Raw genomic sequence first — 17,022 nt, forward strand, 5'->3', positions numbered from 1 at the left:
AATTACAGTGGGCAGTTGGTTAAGGAACCTCCACCATCACCGCTACCATTACCGCCACCAGTTAAACTCGGTGGATCACCTATGACATCGCCATTGTACGTATCACCAAAGTAAAAATTTAATATTCGTAATTGAAAATCATTTTGCCTACTAACCTTTAATGTTGCGCATGTGTGTTTTCTATATATGTATTTGTATGTATTTTATACGCAGAAATTATTATTTACATATGTATGCATATGTGTAGGTAGTACCTGGATTTATTTCCAGTTAAATATTTTATAATTATTCCATTTGATATTAATAAGTAATTGCTAAATCACTCATACGACCTGGCGTGCTCTACAGTTTAGGCTTTGTTTAGACTGAGCTATATATGAAAAATCTTGCTAAAAAATATTAATATGCCCGCCGAACACTCCAACAAGATTTGGCACCTTGAAAGCAAACGAAGGCGAATTTACATTCTACCAGGTACTGTCATCTCGGCATTATTCTCAATTTATTTGCCGAATATTTTCTGCCGACGAAACAACTAGAACCGTAGCTGTTTAGTTCAATTTTCAAATATAACGGGTTTTCAAAAGGTACGCTACCAAAATAGACAAATAGAGACAACGCCATAATTTTCTCGCTCTTATAACATTTCTCTTCAGTAAGGTTTGCCATTTCATTATGGAAAGTTATACGATCCAATAAGGGTCGAAATTATTAAAATTTATTTTTTTCATGCAGAAGTGGTGTAGCCTCTCCCAGGGATATTAGTACTCACTCCGTTAGCAAAAGAGCGATACTAGCATTGACCTCGCAAACTGTGTGCTCAAAGTTAGTCAAGGAATGTCTGTTTTTACTAGAAATTTGATCAAACTACTTCATCTTTAGGCTCGTTTAGGGGACTGGTAATAACGGAATGTCTGGAAACTGCAAAGCCGTTGGGCCAGAGAGAGGGGGCATCCTCACCCCACTCAAATCCGAGTAGAAACGAGTTGGATCTCTGTTGTCATCTTAAGTTCTAAGACTTCCTTCTGGCCTAAAATAGAGCGTAATAGAACTACTGAACTGCTTAAGCTTAGCAAAGTTCATATTGCCAAAATCATAAGGATTCTAACTGGACATTGTCCAATAGACCTAAAAATCCTATCGGACGTACATTGTCAAAGTTGTATTGTGAAGGTGAAGTGGTAACATACACGCACTTTCTTCAATATTGTTCAGCTTTTGCAAGTGTGGGGTTGAAAAATCTCTGCTGACATAACTTCAGCAAACCAGGGGACACAGCCAAAACTGACATCAACCGCCTCAACAAATTTTAGATCGGCTCAGAGCGCCGTGTCAATTTATGCGGGTATATGTATGTACATACTAATATATCAATTATGTAAAAGTTGTAGGTGTGGTACAGACCGGCGTTATAAGCTGCCCAATTGAGATCTCTAAACAATCGACCATTTAGCGTAAAGTAACCTGACTCTTTAAGCAACTTTTTTTTTCTCAATTTAAGATCTGTCATTTCTCTAATTACAATGTTGCCTGTTTTCGTATTAGTAAAACCGTAACAGAACAACTTAAATTGAAAGACTCAATAGATGCACCATCCACATTTGTCGTTCATAGACTTTTATGGTCGATTAGCTTGTATTTTATTCATTTTTGAGCGATGTTCAAGTCTCTGTACCTATTATCTAATCAGTTGAAACGATGGCGACAGATATTATTCGTTGCGCCAAAGGACGTCTACAGTTGCATGAGGTTGCCGGATTTTTTCTCTTAAGCTTTTATTTCTTTACTTTTTACTATAATATATAATGAGCTAATAATATTTATAGTTTGAATCGCATTAAAACAAAAATTTTGAAACGGCCGCCACTACAAGTTTTTTATACTATTTCCTGGTTCTTTATAAAAATATGTTTTTAGAGTTTTATGTTAATCTTATTAACAATCGATAAATAACATATTAGAAAGCCTGCTATTTCACTACTTATATTATTGATTGATTATTGGAAATATTTAATTTTGGATTTTGTTACTCACTTTTTGACGCTTCACTAACAATTTACTGGCAATTTCATTATTTAAAAAAAGTTTATACATAAAACTTATTTACTTACACAATTTTTTACTTATGCACTCTCTTCATTTAACAGAGACGAAAAGCAGCCTTTGCAGACACCAACTGGCAGCATGAAGCAAAACTCCACCGTCGAATTCGATGGACAATTCGTGCACTCGCGCAGCGGCGAAATACTCGGCAAAAACTCAGCTGTGTGAATGAAACTGGAAGTATTCTAAGGACCAAATGAAATCACACAAAACAGACAAATTAGCTGGAAACGTTAAAATCGAGCATTAACATTTATAAAACAAGAAACGGACTAGACAAATGTGTTGGAGAACAAAATTTGTTCAAGTGTACGTGTTAAATGTCAATGCAGAGTGGCGCTGTAACACTGGTGGCGAACAAAATAATAACTATTACTTGAATGGATACGAACAAATATGACAAACAAAAATGCATAAACTACAACAGTTGTAAACAATATTATTAAATTAAAAATATGCTTCATTTTATAAAAAGAGAAAACATTACAGCTTATATATGTTTCCGCTAAATATAATTACAACAAATAGGCATTTATTTGTTAAACAACAGAAACTTAAAGCATACGTATTATACAGTAAATTACATGCAAAATAGCAAAAATCGATTCCAAGTGCAAAAAGCAACAAAAATTCCACAAAACTTTATTTCCTTAAAAATAGTATCTTTTTATTATTTTTAAAATATTTTTAAGCTAATTTCTAAACACTTTATGTAACACATATAAGCCCAAAAGCTCTAGTATATTCATTATATTTTAAGTGTCTGCTTTACTTGACCTGCGTAACAGTTAAATCCATTCATTTCTGCCTTAAAAATAATATAAAAAATCATTTAGCATTAATATATGTTCTGTAATTGGAATGTAACCACAAATATTGATAATTAATAGTAGTTAAGAATAATTTGCTGTTATTAAGTGCTTATGTATGCAAAAACAAAGTGTGAACGGCACTCATATTTAAACTAAGATTTAGTATATGTTAAAGATTAACAATTTTTTTATTTTTTATTAAAATTTTAATTTTTTACTTTCTGAAAGCATTCAGTTCTTAAAAAAAATGTACTTAAAAAAATACTGTAAGACTATTAAAAGCTGTGTAAAAGCGTAAACTCGGGGTTTAAACCTACATACTCTCTGAGAATTGTAAATTAATTCCGGCATTATTAAATTAAAAATTTATTTTGAGCAAAAAGTTGTAAAATAAAGAAAAAAGTGCATACAATTTCTTTTAGCAATTAAAAATAATTATAATTATGTTTTATTTCTTTTTTCTATGCTTAAATTTATGAAAAATTTATTTTGAGAAAAAATTTTAAAATAAATACAATTAATTCATAGAATTTCTTTTGTTAATTAAAAATAATAATTATTGTAAATTGCTTAATGATTTTTCCTATTCGTAACGGTTAGTATGAAAAAATACAATAATTACAAAAACAAAATGATCAGCAACTCATATGAAAATCTGCTTCGAGTTATTATTTAGTTTATTAATAAATTACTTTATTAATTTTAAAGTAATAATTAAGCTATGTATTAAATAAAAAACGCGATTTTGATTCAAAAAATATTTGCATAAATTACATTCACAAAATTTATTATTATCACGTCAAGTTAAGACTTGTATTTATAATTAAACGAAATTCATTAAGCAAGTTCGCCATTTATCACTTCATAACAACCATTGTCATGTTTTGCTGATTTTATTTTATTTTAATCAACAATATTTATAATAATTGAATAAATAGCTTCCTAAAACATTAACATTATTTTTTACACACTTTTAACGAGGGCACAGATTCCATATTTTATTAAATAACTCATTTAGTCATTAAAAAAAGTATGCGTCATTAGTTTAACAACGTATAGATAACAATTGTATGTCAAATGTGGCTTATGTGTATAGAAAAGAGAGAAGATGATATATATTTAATATAAGAACGGAACATTAAACAAAGATTCATTGCTCAGAAATTTTCGCCAAAGATATGAAAATGTGAAAAGGAAAATGCTAAAATATCAAAGTGTGAACGTAGCTTAAACAAGTTAAGAAATGTGCTCAAGCATTAACAAATACAAAATTTTTTCGTGTTACAAATTAAAAAGCACTAATAAAAAAATTGAAATTAGCATGACAGTTGTTAAGAAGGTATTTTGTGTAAAAATTAAAGAAAACACCATGGTTTGGATATAACTTTAATAAACAACCAACTTAGATAAATTACAATAAAGAGCATTATTGACAAATACTTCAATTTCATGATTTTAGTTAAGCATTTTCTGAATATACATACATATGTTCTTGCATCAGCACATAAAATATATTTAAATAAGATAAAATAATATTTGTTTACAATCATAAAAACTTAACATGTAAATTAATTAATAATTTAGTATAAAAAAGTATAATTGTATTTGTATAGTATTAATGGCTCAGTTTAAATCAAAAAGCGTATTAATAAAAATGAGTTTACAACAAAAGTAAATGTATTTAGTAGTTTTAAGGCTTTTTTCTATTACATTATACAATGGGAGTAAATAAATATAAGTATGTAATGCAAGTGGAAGCATAAAAACAAATAAAAGCGTATGCATTTATTACAAAATAATATGTTTTGAATTTTCTTTTAATTGCATTTAATTATTCAACACTAATTTGCACCTTACCCTATACTCAAGCGCCTTTTACAGAGCTTTTTACAAGAAAGAAAAAGAAAAAATAAAATAAAATAATTAAGCAAAGATTTGCCCAACTATAAATTAATAAAAAAAAAACATATTTATATTTAAATTAATATAATGAAAAATACATACCCATATATTTACCGAGAAAAAATTTTGTTTCCACATTAAACAAAAGAATTTAAGAAAATGTCATATTTACTTACGTATGTACGTATATGTACGTTTTTCCAAGTTGAATTTGTACAAAAGCGTATTTTGAAGATTAAACTTAAAAAAAATGTTTTTGCTAAAAACATGAGTTGTATAAATACGATATATGTATGTATGTATGTATAGATACATATTATATATTATATGTATATGGCTGATTACCTTAAATCAAACACAAAGCATTTTCCGCAACTGCCAAAAAAAATTCAAACAAAAAATTAAATTAAATTCAAAATGTTCTTATATAACATTTATCTGCAATTGAGAAATTATTGTTGTTGTATGTAATCTTTTATACTAATCATAAAATATTTACATACATACTTACATGCATCATAATGATTAGATCATTAATTCGAATTGAAAAAAGCAGTACGGTATAAATGAATAAATGAAAGACTAAAATTAAAAACAGAAACACGTATTTTCATTTCAAAAAATTGTGAAGGTATGTATGCTTTTACCCTTGCCAAGTAGTATGGAAATTGGGACAAAAAAGTCAAAGATTATAAGAGTAAAGTTGCTGGTAGGTAATTCATTTTGACTTAACTACATATTGTAGCGGAATAAATTTTCGATGTTTTTAAACTTATTCTCCATATATTGAAAATTTCTAAAGTGCTGTCATTATGTGAACAAACCAGCAGAGTTATTAAGCTATCAAAGAACTTAACATGCAATCTGATGTAAGTGCCTTGTGAACTACCGTAACTCGAACATCTATAACTATAAGTTCTCCATAACTCGGACTCTTGAACTGGCAATAGAAGTCAAATTGCATAACAAATGGGTTTTTTGTGGATTTACATTTAACAAAATGAAAAATTCCAGTGTTATCTCATTTCTTAACAACTGACAATAACAAATCAAACACTAGTGTTTACAATTTAAAAGTAACTGGATTTGAGAATTGTTTCCTTTTGTTTGACAATTCGCAGTAATGCATTTGCGATTACACAATGGTACCATACATTTATATTTTAATTCACATAGGCAAATTTACAATACGTGTGCATTCAGAAATTTACTACATAAAAAATGTACAATTTTGTATTAGAAGCTCCAATCATTGACCCAATGACAGAAGAATTGTGTTCTTGGTCGGTTATTGGAACCTACTCATGTCCGGTTATAGGAATTGCTTTTGTATGAAAATAATAATGAAAACGTTGTGTTTATGAAATATCTTCAGTTATGGGAGATGTCCGGCTATGAGGACTAATCCGGAATTTCACTGAAAATAATTACAAGTTCATCAAAATACCAAATTATTAGCAATAAGGAATAGCCTTTTAACAGAATATTAATCAATTCACAATAAATAGAAATACCAATAAACAAATTTACAATTGTGAATGTCATACGCATGACAGCCCAGTCCTACGTTTGCTTGGTCTCTTAAAATAAACAAAGTGTTCCCAATTAGAATGTAGTGCATTGCAAAATTTAATAGACAAAAAATTATAATAAATTGCTTATTTTTATGCACGGTGTTTTCCACATATCATATATCGAAAATATATACTTTTGCAGCAATAAAAATATAGTTGTACATTGTTTCAAATTGTTTCGTCATGTCTGAAATGCGAATCCGTCCACGACAGGTGCTCATACTTATTATTGTGTTCCTAGTGATATTGCTTTTAGTGCATCGGAATGGGAAGCGTACTTGCCAGGGTCCCGAATTTTTACAGGCTATTTATGCCAAGCAAACAGAGAACGCTTTACCAAAAATTTATGCCATAACACCAACATACAGTCGGCCATCGCAAAAAGCCGAACTAACAAGGTAAATATGTACTTTACTAATTAATCACAAATATTGGCCTATAATGTCATATCTTTCTTGTTTTATCTATGCAGATTGTCACATATATTCATGCTTATGCCTAATTTACATTGGATTTTAATTGAAGATTCCAATACAACGACGAAAGTAGTGCGCAACCTGTTGACGCGAGCGGGCTTAACGGAACGTTCAACCCAACTCAACATTAAAACACCACTTAATTATAAATTGAAAAATAAAGATCCGAACTGGCTGAAGCCACGTGGAGTGGAACAACGAAATTTAGCCCTCAGCTGGATACGTACGAATGTAGATCCAGCGGAACATAGTGTGATATTTTTTATGGACGATGACAACTCTTACAGTGTAGAGCTGTTTGTGGAAATGACTAAAATCGAACCCGGTCGTGTTGGCATATGGCCAGTGGGTTTAGTAGGTGGACTTATGGTGGAAAAACCAATCCTTAATGCCGAAAATACTCAAGTAATTGGTTTTAATGCAGCGTGGCGACCAGAGAGACCATTTCCTATAGATATGGCTGCGTTCGCAATTAGTACTGATTTGTTATTTAAATATCCACAAGCACAATTTGCTTACGAAGTGGAGCGAGGTTACCAAGAAAGTGAAATATTAAGACACATAACAACAAGAGAACAACTACAACCTTTGGCGAATAATTGCCGTGATGTACTAGTGTGGCATACTCGTACTGAAAAAACCAATCTCGTATCTGAAATAAAACTGAATAAAGATGGGAAACATTCTGACGTTGGCATGGAGGTCTAACATTAATGAAAGAGTATTTAACACTTAAAAGAAATTGCCTCACGATATAAATGCTCGCCATTTTTTATATTTGATATCCGGTACATTTACACATTGATAAATTAATTGATTGACTTTCACGCCTTACTATACGAGAAAAGCATATCCTCCAGAAGTGATTGGAAAAGATCGTATATCGTAGTACTTCCAAAATATTTATTATATATATTATGCCCATAAACACATTTAGTTATTTAAGAATTAAATAATACATACATATTTAAAGTAGTTTATTATCTTAAGTAGTAATATTATTAATTGAAAGTATGTGCAATTTTATATAAATTTTACTAACAGACTTAAAAGTTTGTTGATTTTTTATATAATAAAAAGTATGCAATTGATATAATACGCAGAGTTGCTTATCAGATCAGTTAGTTAAGAAATATTCAGACAGCTTGTTATTTTTAATGAAAGATAAACAAACAACAAAAGTGCAATAAATAAATAAAAAAAATTTAAATTTCCTACTATTTAGGTGGATAAAACTTGGTATTATCTTTTTACTACTGTTACTTTCCATTGGTTTTTAAAGCTTTTACTGTTTTTTAAACATCCGTCATTGGCACTTTGGTTGCAATTCTCAGTTTTGGTTAGAACATCCAGGATCAACACAATTTAACTTACATAAAAATACCAATGACCACCTAAAATTTCATTATGTAATACGGATAAGCTATAGTAATATAAAATTACATAAAAATATTTGTATGATTTAGAAATAAGAAAATACATGAAATAAGAATTTAATATACATATATACGTATAAAAACACTTACATATAAGCATAGAAATATTAATGACATGTGTAATTAAATAAACGAAATATATTATGTAAATAAACAACACTTTTTTTGGTTATCAGTTATATATTATTAACTTGAAGTTTATTTAAGTTTTTTGTTATGTATGAAAAAAGAAAGTAATTTTTATTAAATTTGGTTTTATATCTAATGTCTACAAGTATATCCATTTCGCACTCTGCATTGCTCGGTGAATTGATCAATCAGGATCGTAGTTGTTGTGTTAGCAGAAAGCATATCTGAATGAATTTGAAAGAATGCTACCAAGGTGACAGTACTTGGCGGGATAAAAATCCGGTTTCGTTTCGGCTACGTACACCCAACTGTCCTGGCAACGGGATCGGCACCGTTCCTTGCCGTCTAAATTAAAATCTACGACCGACATACCCAACATGGTTCTGCGTGTAATGAATACCCGCACGAAACTAGTCATGTTTTTGTTGTTTTAGCTAACCCCCGTTAGGTTGCAAGGATTAGCGTTGTCGGCGAAGTCATCTAACGGAAAGCCCAATAATCGTGCTGTTTCGACGGAGTCGGACCAAAAGGAGACGGGTGTCATGAATGGAGTTGGTGGGGCATGCTAGAGGTGGCCAGTAATGCGGAGACTCATTGCACGCAGCACATATATTGGATTTGTTGGGGTTTTATCTGGATAGGTAGGAGCTTAACCTGCTAGAGTATCCAGAACAAAGCTGCCCAAGACTCACTCTCGTTTCCCGCGACAACTCGAACTCTTCGTCTGCAATGGGTGTTGGTTTAACTCCGAGTACGCCATTCACTGAAAGGGAGTAAGGGAGGGAAGGTATTGATGGATCCACTGTGAATGGCGGTCACTGCTTGTCGACATAATTAAAGAATGAACTTTTCATGTTTCTAAAAGGGGTTCCGCTCCAAACAGGTGACTGCTGGGATGATTTCTGCGAAAACATCCTAGCAGGAACTGCCTGAAGTGGAGTTCATTATACTGACGATAATCGCGGTCGTGTGAGGAATGAAGGAGCATAGACTATCAAAAATTACACCTAAAATTTAGGATTATTGTCAGTTGGAATCTTGTCGCCATCGACTACAATATTAAACTCAAGTATACACTCTTTCGTCCATCTTGTAGATATGAACGCTTTGGATTTAGTTGAGAATAGTGTTAAGTTCCGTGCAGAGAATAAGCGAGAAAGGAAGGAGAGATAACCGTTTACCGTTGAAAACATGCTATCGATTCTATTGCCCGACGTCAACATCGTGCAACCTTCAGCGTGCGAGGTTATGGAAACTCCCTCTGGTGGCTGCGGGAGTTTCAGATATAGAAGTTAAACAATAGCGGGGATAGGACACCCCCTGTACAACCCCTTGTTTAATTCTACTCAGTTTTGAATATTTTAATAGTTTTTTCAATGTACTGGGTGACTGATTGTGTCAAAGGCTTTTGACAAGTCCAACCCTACGAGGATCGTTCTCTCACAGGATCATTTCTGGTCACCAACTATCTGGGCGTTTTTGTCGCTAAGTGCTGTGGTGGTACTGTGCACTTTTCGGAAGCCAAGCTGGTGATTCGCTATGCTCAGGTAGTGAGTGAAAGTCGGGAGTAGCAAGGCCTCAAGTGTCGTCACTAATGGGGAAAGTAGAGAGTTATCGGACGATAGGACTCCTCTTTGTTGACCCGTTTCCAGGTTTCAGATAATAGTCATCTTTATGCATGCCCCATGAAACCAACTTACTTAACCCTTTCCTGCTTTTGGTCCGAATCCGTCGAAACAGCTCGTTTCCTGAGCCTCCCATTAAGTGACCTCGCTGACAACTTACTTTACCCCAAGCAGGGTTAGGTAATCGTTACAACAACATCTACAACCAAAATCTTATTAAATATTTTGTCACCTGATGTAGAAAAAAATTATGAAGAGTCAATAAATTATTAAAATTTCTATGAATTATTTTACGAACTTTTTATTTAATTCTTTGTGCATCCGCTCTGAAGAAATTCTAGTTTTCATTTAAATAAAGGACAATCGAACTTTATAAACTTGGGATAAGTTAAAATTAGCATAGCCACAAAATGTAGATTTACGTTATTACAACGTATTGAATGAATTTGAAAGAAGAAGAAGACATACATTTCAATTCAATTTATGACAACAAAGTGTAAATAAAACATATGTAAATTGAAAAATTCATATCGGTTAGTAAAATGATTTGCCGACTGTGTTTAATTGAGTCAAATGAAATATTAAAAATTTATAACGAAACCGGAGAAATGATAGATAATGACATATTGAAAGTAGTGGCCAAACATTTCCAAATTGAGGTACGATTTTTTTGATATACTGCTAAGATTTTAACTTCGCACTGCTCCACTCAATTTTAGATTCGATACGATGATGCAGTATCTAATATAATATGTTTGGTATGTTGGGATTATCTATCGAAGTTCCATAAATATTGGTTGAGCATTGAAGAGAAGCAGATAACCTTGAACAACCAATTGCATTTTACGGAAATAAAACGTGATATCGAAGATGTGGAGACAGAGGGTTTTGCTTATGAAGAAAAGAATTCAACTAATGAAAAAATAGAGACGGGTTTGTGTGAACCTGAAATAGATATGTTAATTCAAAATACAGACACATTTGGAGTTGAAACCGAATTTGTTGCTGCTAAAACGGAAGAAGAAGATGAGGCGACTGTGGATTGTGGCGATGTTTTTGCCACCACAACAAATTCCCTTGGTAAGAACATAAAATATGATCGTATTTGTAAGAAGTTTGCTTTATTCCTTTAAATGTATCATATGCATGCATTCCCATTTTAGACATTCTTTCAAGAGAAAATGAAATTGAAACTGAGGATACTGCACCAAATAGTCAACAAAAACGCAAATACACTAAAAGGAATAAAAAGCTGGAGAATACAATTTTAGAAAAAGGAAAGAGAAAAAGGGGTCGACCTAGGTTAAGAAATAGCAATTCAAAAGCGAGTTCAAGTCCCACCAAAGAAAAAAAAATCGAAAGTTCCCAAAACTATGAAGAAAAATTGAAAGCTATCCAGGAAGCCGATAAGTTTTTAGCAGAAAACACACAGTTGAACTGTTGTATTTGTACGGAACAATTGAAAGATTTTAAGGAACTTAAAACTCATTTTCGACAAAAACACCAATGTACCGGATATGTGATTTGTTGTAATCTACGTTTTAATAAACGTACTTTATATGTGGACCATATTCAGTTGCATAAGAACCCAGACTTCTTCAAGTATTTTTTGCTCTTAAATTCAATATATCAGTTTGATTTATTCGGTTTCGTTTTTAAATACTTTCGCAGATGCAGCATTTGTAATAAACAACTAATAAGTCGCAAAAATTACGCAAATCATATGCACTCGTTGCACCCGGCTGAAGAAAATCTGCAATTTGCTTGTAAACTTTGTCCGAAAAAATTCTCTAAGCAATATATCCTAGATAGTCACATAAAAATGCGTCACATGCCCAAGGACCATATTTGTAATCTCTGTGAAAAGGCGTATGTAATGAGTTTTATTAAGAATGTTATTGTATTTCATTATTTATACAATTTCAGATTTGCAAGTATTTGGATTTTGAAGCAACACGAAAAAGCTGTTCATCGGAATGAATTTGAATCAGTTTGTGAAATATGTGGAAAGCGTTTGAGGAATGCCGCAAACTTACAATATCATATGGATAACATACACAATACCGAACCACGTCCGGAAGTTGAATGTACGCTTTGCCATAAGTGGCTAAAAAGTGACCGTAGTTTGCGGAAGCATATGATTTCACATCGTGATGAAGCATCAGGTACAGTGTTTAAATGTCCTCACTGTGATGTTGAGAAAAAATCGAGGCATTCGCTTGCGTCACATATCCGCTATCATCACTCCAACCGAATCTTCTCCTGCACAATGTGTACCAAAGAATTTAAAACTCCAATCGCACTGAAGGTTGTAATATTAAATAATTAATAATTAAATCAACTCAATCGAATGCTATTTTACAGGAACATGAAGCCACACATACTGGTGTCGATTTGTATACTTGCCCCTTCTGCCCTAAGACGTTCAGATCCCACGCCAATATGCATAAACATAAATTGCATAGTCACTCAGATGAATGGGTTCGCAAATATGCGCAACCCAATGAATTCACCCAAAGTCTTTTAAACCAAACGCGTAACACCGAGACATAACTGAAATTATTTGAATTTGCTAAGCTGATTTACTTTTGTTGTGCACTTTGTTAAAAGTAAGATTAATGACTTCAAATATATAAACACAATTAGTGTATAATCGCTCTTTTCGAAAAATGTCGGGAATTATTGTTATAGATATATTGGTAGTCGTTGTCATTGCATTTGTATATCTCCGGAGCTACCAATCACATTGCGTCACCATATAGTGAAAGGTGACATTTTAAGCTTCATTTAACAGAAAAAAAAAAACAAAATTCGGGAAAGCTGAAAAAAAGTTACAGCTGTTCAAAAATGAGTGAAAATGAAAAATGTACATAAGTTGCAGTTTGATTAGAAATACGAAACAACCCAATATTTTTGAACGATTGTGTAAAATAATTATTTTTTCTTAACAAACCAAATCAATTTTCTCATATACAGTACGGTTATGAGTGAATATGTCCTCTATCATTTGATATTACTAATTTTTACAAAAAATCAGTGTACCAAAAAACAATTACATACAATTTTTTCAACAAATTCAATTGAAGGCAACTTTTCAATAGGTTGAAATTACTTCTTATTTATTGAAAAACCATAAGCTAAAAGAAAAACATGAAACTTTCAATTGATCAAAAGTTACCCGCTTTTTTCCTTTGACGCTGCAGGAGACGATTCAGTTGGTTCAACAGGTATGTGATGCAACCGAATGTCTCGATTTTTGATAACTGCACCCGATGCTTCAGCACGATGTGAAATCATATGCTTCCGCAAACTGCGATTACTTTTTAGCCATTTATGACAAAGCGTACATTCAACTTCCGGACGTGGTTCGGTATTGTGTATGTTATCCATATGATATTGTAAGTTTGCGGCATTCCTCAAACGCTTTCCACATATCTCACAAACTGATTCAAATTCATTGCGATGAACAGCTTTTTCGTGTTGTTCCAAAATCCAGATACGTGAAAATCTGAAATTTTGTAAATAATGAATTCGAATAAATTACAGTTACAACATTCTTAATAAAAGTAGTTACGTACGCCTTATCACAGATATTACAGATATGGTCCTTGGGCATGTGTCGCGTTTTTATGTGGGTATCTAGTATGTATTTCTTAGAAAACTTTTTTGGACAAAGTTTACAAGCAAATTGCAGATTTTCTTCAGCCGGGTGCAATGAGTGCATATGATGTGCGTAATTTTTGCGACTTATTAGTTGTTTATTGCAAATGCAGCATCTGCGAATATATTAAAACACAAAACCAAATAAATCAAACTTTTACTTCTAAGAGCAAAAAATACTTGAAGTAGTCTGGATTCTTATGCAACTGAATATGATCCGCATATAAAGAACGTTTATTAAAACGGAGATTACAACAAATCATATATCCGGCGCATTGGTGTTTTTGTCGAAAATGAGTTTTAAGTTCCTTAAAATCTTTCAATTGGTCCGTACAAATACAACAGTTCAACTGTGTGTTTTCTGCTATAAACTTATCAGCTTCCCGGATAGCTTTGTTTTGGGAACTTTCGATTTTTATTTCTTTGGTGGCACTTGAACTCGCTTTTGAAATCGTTTTGTTCCTTTTAGTGTATTTACGCTTCTGTTGACTATTTGATGCAATATCCTCTATTTCAATTTCATTTTCCTTTGAAAGAATATCTAAAATAGGAAAGCATGCATTATCAGATTACTGCATTTGAATGAAAAAGGAAACTTATTTTGAATATGAACATGGTTTATGTACCAAGGGAATCTGATGTGGGGCCAAAAACATCACATTCAACGGTCGCCTCATTTTCTTCTTCAGTTTTTGCAGCAACAAATTCGGTTTCAACTCTAAATGTGTCCGTATTTTGAATTAACATAACTACTTCAGGTTCACACAAACCAGTCTCTATTTTTTCATTAGTTGAATTCTTGTCTTCATATGCGAAACCCTCTGTCTCCACATCTTCGATATCACGTTTTATTTCCGTAAAATGCAATTGGTTATTCAATGTTATCTGCTTCTCTTCAATACTTAACCAATATTTATGGAACTTCGATAGATAATCCCAACATACCAAACATATTATATTAGATACTGCATCATCGTATCGAATCTAAAATTGAGTGGAGCAGTGCGAAGTTAAAATCTGAGCAGTATATCAAAAAAATCGTACCTCAATTTGGAAATGTTTGGCCACTACTTTCAATATGTTATTATCTATCATTTCTCCGGTTTCGTTATAAATTTTTAATATTTCATTTGACTCAATTAAACACAGTCGGCAAATCATTTTACTAGCCGATCAGAATTTTTCAGTTTACATACATATCTTTTATTTACACTGGTTTATCATAAATTGAATTTAGATTGTAATGAGCTGAACACATAGACCGCGACAGATTACAAGCGACATCTGTCAAATATTAAAATATACACGTTCTTAAGGACACAGTTATTTAGACAGCTCCTTGACTACACGACTGCAGGCCCTCAGTTGTCGCTGTCGCTAACTTGAAAATATTTTTAAATTTCCCGACGACAGTAGAGAGAAGTGAGGCCGCTAATATGTAAGATGTAAAATTATTCAAATCTCTAACAAACCTGACGTTATTTTACAAATAAAAGCATAAAATAGCTCAGTTATATCATTTGTAATAACGATTGGTAATTTAAAACAAAAATATTTACCTATTTACTTATTTTTTGCATAACAAATTTCACTTTGAACAAAATATTAAAATTTCATTGAAGTGAAAGGTATTAGGAATTGTGTAAATACAAAATTGACAACTGTGTAAGTTTGTGTACATGCCGGCCATTGTTATGTCGCTACCTTCTTACAAATGTGCATGTAGTAAGATTCACCACGCCATTTACAATTCTCTACCGTGCTGCCCTGTCGTATCGCTTTCTATGTGTTCAGGGCGTAAGCTTCTTCTTCTTTAAAAATCCATTCAATATGTAGTAATAGTGTAAATTCACCTATTCTGGTTATGTTATCGTTAGCTTCATCCCGTCTATAAAATTCAATTATACTTATAAATAAAAACTAGAATTTATTCAAAGCATGTGCACCAATAATTAATTAAAAAGTTGCTAAAATAATTCATAGAAATCTTAATAATTTATTGACTCTTCAAATTTGTTCTCCATCAGGTGGTAAAATATTTAACAAGCTTTTGGTAATCTCGCTTGGTTGCGACCGTTTACGAACCCACTCATTTGAATGATTATTGACCTTATGTTTATGCATATTGCCATGAGACCTAAACGTCTTTGGACAAAAGGAACAGGTGTACAAATGGGTTCCAGTATGTGTAGTTTCATGTTCCTAAAAATGGGGAAAGCGATATTTAACAATATGAATATATGTATGTATATATATACATAATGTTTTTTGTTTTTTATCTGAATATACATATACATTACCCTCAATGCGCGGGGATTTTTAAATTCTTTATTACACATTGTGCATGTAAACACTTTATCCGAGTGATGATATCGGATATGAGCAGAAAGCGCATGACGTGTATTTTTTTCCATACCACACTGAGGACACTTGAACTCTTGTCCGGACGCTTGGTCTCGATGTATGATCATGTGTTTTTTTACACAGCGTGCATTTTTCAACCATTTAAGACAGATTTTACATTGTTCTTCCGGACGAGGTTCCGTATTATGAATGGCCTCCATGTGAGACAAAAGATTTTGGGCGGTTTTAAGACACTTGCCGCAAACTTCACAAACAGAGTCGTATTCATTTAAATGTACTGCCTTTTCATGCTGTTTTAAAACTGCAGAATTTATGAATCTTAAAAGAAAAAGAATAATATCAAGAATTGATTGTAAAATCAGAATAAAATGTATCACCCCTTATTGCAGGTTTTGCAGATATAATTTCGCTCTGTAGTATGGCTAGACTTTATGTGATAGTCTAAAATGTACTGCTTAGCAAACTTTCTGGGGCATAATTTACAGGGATACAGTAAACTTTCTGCGTCTGGATGTATAGTGTCCATATGATTTTGGTAGTTATTTCTGCTTGCTAATTGTTTATTACAGAGTGTACATCTATATAAAGGTTTTGTTCGATAATACATAAAGTTTATTAACGTCGTTAAAATTTTACTTGAATGAAGTATGCAAAACTTACTTGAAAAAATCTGGGTCTTTATGAAGTTTCAGATGGTCCACATATAAAGTCCGTTTTCTATACCGATTATTACAACAAGGTATATAACCTACACACTGATGTTCTTGTCGAAAATGTTTCTTTAAATCTGTGAAATCTTTAAGTGATGCAGCGCATAAACAACAAGATAATTGTGTGTTCTCTGCTATGAAATCGTCTAATTCCCGTATCAAAGTTTTTGTGTTATGTTTTTTAACGACTTTGCCTTCTATTTTTAAATTATCCTTTTCAACATTAACATC

General features: G+C 32.2%; 5 protein-coding genes across 8 annotated transcripts in view; 3 read left to right on the plus strand and 2 right to left on the minus strand.

Annotated features, from left to right (window-relative positions):
* Positions 1 to 3,118, plus strand: part of LOC105234203 (fasciclin-2) — a 265,932-nt gene extending 262,814 nt beyond the window's left edge. For 2 of the 4 annotated variants that reach the window (XM_049455950.1, XM_049455951.1), the window contains 2 exons: positions 9 to 95; positions 2,148 to 3,118. In XM_049455950.1, the coding sequence (XP_049311907.1) occupies positions 9 to 95; positions 2,148 to 2,271 (211 nt within the window). In that variant the 3' untranslated portion in view covers positions 2,272 to 3,118. The remainder of the gene's footprint in view (positions 1 to 8; positions 96 to 2,147) is intronic. The other 2 variants (XM_049455952.1, XM_049455954.1) reach the window with 1 other exon arrangement.
* Positions 3,119 to 6,377: 3,259 nt separating this feature from the next.
* LOC105234204 (galactosylgalactosylxylosylprotein 3-beta-glucuronosyltransferase I) lies at positions 6,378 to 8,376 on the plus strand. Its single transcript, XM_011216490.4, has 2 exons — positions 6,378 to 6,789; positions 6,864 to 8,376. The coding sequence occupies exons 1-2, from the start codon at positions 6,575 to 6,577 to the stop codon at positions 7,573 to 7,575; spliced, it is 927 nt and encodes a 308-aa protein (XP_011214792.1). The 5' UTR covers positions 6,378 to 6,574; the 3' UTR covers positions 7,576 to 8,376.
* A 2,150-nt stretch (positions 8,377 to 10,526) lies between these two features.
* On the plus strand, positions 10,527 to 12,727 carry LOC105234206 (transcription factor grauzone). The gene is made up of 6 exons (XM_049455962.1): positions 10,527 to 10,716; positions 10,777 to 11,137; positions 11,221 to 11,659; positions 11,729 to 11,926; positions 11,984 to 12,365; positions 12,422 to 12,727. Exons 1-6 carry the CDS (start codon positions 10,600 to 10,602, stop codon positions 12,608 to 12,610), a joined length of 1,686 nt encoding a protein of 561 aa, XP_049311919.1. The 5' UTR covers positions 10,527 to 10,599; the 3' UTR covers positions 12,611 to 12,727.
* A 428-nt stretch (positions 12,728 to 13,155) lies between these two features.
* On the minus strand, positions 13,156 to 15,167 carry LOC105234207 (transcription factor grauzone). The gene is made up of 5 exons (XM_011216492.4): positions 14,762 to 15,167; positions 14,344 to 14,701; positions 13,898 to 14,258; positions 13,636 to 13,833; positions 13,156 to 13,565 (listed from the first exon to the last, which is right to left on the minus strand). The coding sequence occupies exons 1-5, from the start codon at positions 14,876 to 14,878 to the stop codon at positions 13,232 to 13,234; spliced, it is 1,368 nt and encodes a 455-aa protein (XP_011214794.2). The 5' UTR covers positions 14,879 to 15,167; the 3' UTR covers positions 13,156 to 13,231.
* Positions 15,168 to 15,690: 523 nt separating this feature from the next.
* Positions 15,691 to 17,022, minus strand: LOC105234209 (transcription factor grauzone; the record flags this gene model as incomplete). Its single annotated transcript, XM_049455961.1, is given in 4 exon segments — positions 15,691 to 15,919; positions 16,018 to 16,399; positions 16,459 to 16,659; positions 16,742 to 17,022. Coding segments are annotated over 4 exon segments (1,059 nt in total), but the record flags the coding sequence as incomplete, so codon positions are not given.

Source organism: Bactrocera dorsalis, chromosome 4 (assembly GCF_023373825.1).
Source record: "Bactrocera dorsalis isolate Fly_Bdor chromosome 4, ASM2337382v1, whole genome shotgun sequence".
In the NCBI taxonomy this organism is placed as follows: domain Eukaryota; kingdom Metazoa; phylum Arthropoda; class Insecta; order Diptera; family Tephritidae; genus Bactrocera; species Bactrocera dorsalis.